Source organism: Phoenix dactylifera, chromosome 14 (genome assembly GCF_051530095.1).
Source record: "Phoenix dactylifera cultivar Ajwa chromosome 14, Ajwa_hap1_PhDact_Kaust_v1.1, whole genome shotgun sequence".
NCBI classification, from domain to species: Eukaryota; Viridiplantae; Streptophyta; class Magnoliopsida; order Arecales; family Arecaceae; genus Phoenix; species Phoenix dactylifera.
The window spans coordinates 26,959,001-26,963,926 of record NC_143203.1 but is presented as its reverse complement, the minus strand read 5'-3'; the positions used below and the strand labels follow the sequence as shown (position 1 = coordinate 26,963,926).

General features: G+C 44.5%; 1 protein-coding gene across 2 annotated transcripts; it reads right to left on the bottom strand.

The window, feature by feature from the left end:
- Positions 1-2,392: 2,392 nt before the first annotated feature.
- On the bottom strand, positions 2,393-4,417 carry LOC103696771 (dof zinc finger protein DOF3.6). Of its 2 annotated transcripts, none has more exons than XM_026801170.4 (2): positions 3,970-4,417; positions 2,393-3,762 (listed from the first exon to the last, which is right to left on the bottom strand). In XM_026801170.4, the coding sequence occupies exons 1-2, from the start codon at positions 4,018-4,020 to the stop codon at positions 2,773-2,775; spliced, it is 1,041 nt and encodes a 346-aa protein (XP_026656971.3). In that variant the 5' UTR covers positions 4,021-4,417; the 3' UTR covers positions 2,393-2,772. The 2 variants fall into 2 exon arrangements, with proteins under 2 accessions (XP_026656971.3, XP_008776709.3); XM_008778487.6 differs by having other exon boundaries at positions 2,393-3,765; positions 3,970-4,416.
- Positions 4,418-4,926: the final 509 nt, after the last annotated feature.

Below are 4,926 nucleotides of genomic sequence, written 5' to 3'. Positions count from 1 at the left end.
TTTTGCAGAATTAACCACTCTTTTTTTTTCCAACAGAAAGAATTAATCAATTGACTTGCGATCATCTTTTGTACATGGGTATAGACAAAATGCAATAAAGAACAGCAATAATCATCAAGATTTGGATTTTGGATCCTACGTTACTTGATTAAACTATTTATCCTTGAATTCGTAGCATTGCAAGCATCAAGTCGTTCATACTACAATTAAAATGAACTTCTTTCTACAACCCTTGAAGGTCTGACAACAAAAGGTATATATATAGGCCATCCTCATTAAGCCTTCTAAGCATTATGATATCATAAACAATGCGCCGTAGCATCTTCGAATCTAATACCTGAGGTGTCTGATAATGGATCACACACGATGATGGCCATGATTGAGGTCATGTGAGGCAACGTGAGCCAGCATGGAATCTCGATCGGGGCCCCCTCCACCTTTTCTCTCTCCTGTACTCATTATTGAAGGAAAACCCCAACATAAAAGACCCTTACAGGACCCCATTCAAAAAAGTTAAAGCTGCCATCCCTTCTGCTCCCACACCACAACATCCTCCTCCCCCTCTCTAAAGTAAAATATCCTCAGATATCCCCCCCATAACAATGTTCATGTCTCTGTGCACTAACACTCAGTCACCTCCCTCCCTTCAAGGAAGCCTCCTTTGGATTGCACTCCACCACTCTCTCTCTCTCTCTCTCTCTCTACTTCCCATCGATTTTAATTTCCATTTATATCATTACATGTTGTCATCTGCTAAGGAGTAAGGATAACACAAGGAGGGCTTTCTCTCTATCTTTTTCAGTGTGTACATGGGCTCGGTTTGGTTGCTTTATTCCCTCCCAAGAGAGACTGCATTGGACTTCGCGAAAGCAGACGTAAACCCAGATTCCCTGCGACAGCGACAGGTAAACAAGCAGGGATTTTCTGGGGATTTCACCTTTAATTATTATGGTTTCTATTTATTCCCTCTCTCCTCCCCTTCCTCCTCCTCTTTTTATTGTTTCGGTGCATATCTGTACTCCTTCCATGACTGGCTTCGGTCTTAGGTTATTCTAACGAACGAATTCTTGGGATGCATGGATTTGAGTGAGATCTTGGCTTTTGTTGCTCTCTCTCTCTCTCTCTCTCTCTCTCTCTCTCTCTCTCTCTCCTCCTTCAGCCTTTAGGCAGTTACACGAATATATGTGTAATATTAAAATCCAAAACTATAGCAAAAAAGAACACGAGAGGGTTCCTTTGATTCGAAGCAGAACCTATACCAAATCTAACAGCATACGCCCATATAAAGTGCCTCTCTCTGTCTCTCACATGTGCGCGAGCGCGCGCGTGATTTGTGGATGCTTGTGAGTCCGTAGTTTTGTACTTATATACAATTGTAGCAAAATGAAGAGAAAAGAACCTTCCTGATAAAAATTAATTAAAGAGAGCAAACTAGAATAAATATAGAGATATAAAACATCAAACCTCAGATATATGTAGTAAAGAATCTAGAGACCGTATGATGACTAATCTGACCAAAGAAAATACCAACTGGAAGAAGAAACTACCACTGGCTAATCAAGGATTGGCTTTAAGACTCTATAAATCTAAAGGCAGGCAGCATCGATATGGGCGATGGCAAAATTCTTTTTGACTACAACGAACTGAGGATGTCGTTATTCTTTTGAATTGAAAAATATACATAACTTCTCAGCCTCCAAAGTGGGAACATGGTATTGATGGCAAATACGAGCAAAGCTTTCGTTGGAAATCTTGCATGGGGAACGAGGAAGTGGCGAACTTTAAGAAGTGTAGAAACTTGGTCCAATGTGATTGTTCAATCAGATGATCTCTCAAAAGATGAGAAGTAATACTTGTTTTTAGAAATTTCACTTCCTGCATGGACTCAGATTTCTAGTAAAGAAGAGACTTGATGAGAGAAATGCTGCCACACTCGTCAGTTTTCCGAATTGAACACTTTGTACTCAGGTTTTGTATGGAGAGAGGGAGGGAGGGAGAGAGAGAGAGAGAGAGAGAGAGAGAGAGAGAACCGATAGTCTTTGGGAAAGCAAATGACAAGATCATGAAGGAAACAAAACCGCACCATACGTGCAATCTATGACTGCTCTAGATACTCATATTTGCTATCTTTCAAAGACAGCAAATTAGAAAGGCATGGTGCCCATGTAGATTACATAAATTCCAACATGACAAAATAGCTAGACTTTCCAATGCATTGGATAGCTGTTTTGTATGTGAGAGAAAAATTATATCTGAACCCTACCTTACCAACGACAATCCAAAAATGCCAGCTTAAATCAATGAAGAATAGCTCAGTTTCTGTATGTGAATGCATAAGATCGAGAAGACTTCATCATCCAGTAAACTACGTCCACAAACATAAGAGCAGATCTAATATATCTCATCACATAGCAGTAGTGACAGTTTTAATGTTAACAAGAAGCTGCTCAAGACGATTAAGTGACATACATTGCTCATGTTCATTTCTAACAACTAACTCATGATGTCAGAGATATCAAACTCATGCACCTCTTTTCTGTAACTACTCTATAAAGTACAAAAAGAAAGTAGACAGAAAACTAAATACCAGCCCAATATTAACCCAGAAACAAGAAACTGACCTACCATTCCTAGCTTCTTCGGCAGCCTTCAACACGAATTGAAGGGTGTAGTGAACGAGTGCTTCTTTCTTCGATCTCCGAAGCTATTGCAAAAAAACAAAGCTTCCAGGGGCTAGGGTTACCACGAGAACTATTAGACGAGAACCGGGAATTACAAGATATTGCCCGAAGAAGATGAGTTGAAGCCCGAGAGTTCCCCCATCCACCCGCCGCCACCGCCGCCGCCTCCACCACTGCCAGTGCTGGTGCCGCCGCCGCCGCCACCCCAGTACTGATCATTTCCGGGGACACCCAAATACTGTCTCGGCAAATTGAGCCCCCGAGAGCTGTCCTCCATCTTCACCGATGCCAGCTGCCTAATTAGCCCGGAGCCCGACACCTTTGGAAGGACATGACCGGCAAACCCCTCGCCCCCACTTTCTCCATCGAAGGGGAAGATTCCCGGCACCGGTTGCGGCGGTGGTGGCGGAGGGGCCTCCAGTCCCCCCAGGAAAGGGAACTGCTGGATCTGCGGCAGCCTCCACTGCTCGAGACCGATGCTTGAGCTGCTCCCCACCTGATAGTCCAACTGCTCGATGGGCTGGATCCCAGTAAAGCTCAGCCCCAGATCGGAGGCACTACTATAGTCAGTCAAAGTGGGGTGCAAGGAGGACATGAAGGGAAACTGGGTTGGCTGGGGGAAGTTGGGAAGAATTGCACCACCGCCGCTTGTGGCCGTGGAGGACGAGGATGTGGTGCCAGCCACCTGCCGATCAGCGTTGGCAGCAGTGGTGGTGGACTTGGAGGAACTTCCGGAAGACTTGGTCCGCTTGTTGCGGCGGCAGCCACCACCAACGGGGACATTGCGGAGGGCGCCGCCGCGTGTCCAGTAGCGCCGGCAGGTCTTGCAGAAGTGGCGAGGCTGCGACAGGGAGTAGTTGTTGAAGTAGCAGAACTTGGTGTTGGTGGAGTCGCAGCGCGGGCACTTGAGTGCCGGCTCGGGCTGAGGGATCTTGGCAAGGCGAGCTCTCTCCGCCATTGAGCCAGGCCTCGCCGATCCTGCTGCCATCCCGACCTCAGGGCCCGGCGAGGCCAACACTGGAGGGAGCTGGTGGGCCTCGCCACCACCTCCACCGCTAGCGCTTGGAGGCTGATGGGCTTGCTGCTATATATGTATACAAGTGGAAAAAGAAGGTAAAAAAACAGATTAAGAAAGGTGAAAAAACATGGTATATTCAAGAAGAGATGGGGGGGGAAAGGGTAGTGGGAATATTTTGCTCTTTTTAATTAATTTGCTTTTTTGATGAAGAAGCTAGCTAGGGAGCAGGAATTTGGAAGGAAGGGAAAGAGAGTAGGGGAGGAGACTCACCTGGTTCCAGTTGGGGGGATCAAGATAGACTGGAACTGAGGAAAAAACCATCGTTTTTTCTTCTTTGATCTTTCTTCTTCTTCTTCTTCTTCTTCTTCTTCTTCTTCTCCCCCTATTGTTTTTTTAAGTATGATGGGCCTTAGAGATGGTGGAGAATAACATCCACAAGAAGTTGCTGGGAGAAGTAGGAGGGTAGAGATAGAGAGCGGAGAAGGAAAAAGGCGGAGGGAGTTTTATTTCTTTTCTTTTGTGGTGTCTTGTATATTTCCTATGGCAGGTTTGGCTGAGTAGATGGGACTGGAAAGAGTTCCTTCTCCTTGAAGCTTCTAAGAGGACTGCTGAAACAGTATTAATGGATTTAGTGGCTGGCTGCTCTCATGCATGGAGAAAAGCTAGAGATAGAAAAAGGTATGTGCAATTGGGCCGGCAATGGAACCCTAATAGTATGATTATTCGAAGAGAAATATTAAAAAACTCAAAGCTTAGCCTCCATATATCTGTGGAGAAAAGAAAAGGGTTGGTCTTAGTGGTGGGGAACGGTTACCTGACGCTCTCTCTCTCTCTCTCTCTCTCTCTCTGTGACTGCTCATTTCGATGTATAATGTGGAACATCATGTTGTGTTTTTCGTTTCTTTCTGAATTCGCTTTGGCTTCTAATGTTGTTTTTTATTCACAAAGAGAATGTTGAGAGAGTTTCTTGGAGGCTGCATGAAGTGGATGTATTGCCTGGCAATTGTGAATATTGTATATGGTAGTGCAGTCTAGTGGTACACAATAATGTTATGCAACCAGAAGCCTTCTTTAGAGGGTACATGAATTTGGTACCCTGTAAAGCTATTCAACAAAGGAAGCATATATAGAGTGCATGAAATTTAGAATGTAGTAGCATATCAAGCCATATAAAATATGGATTAGATTTATCCATATAATTTTCCACCATTCTTAGGATTGTTCGGC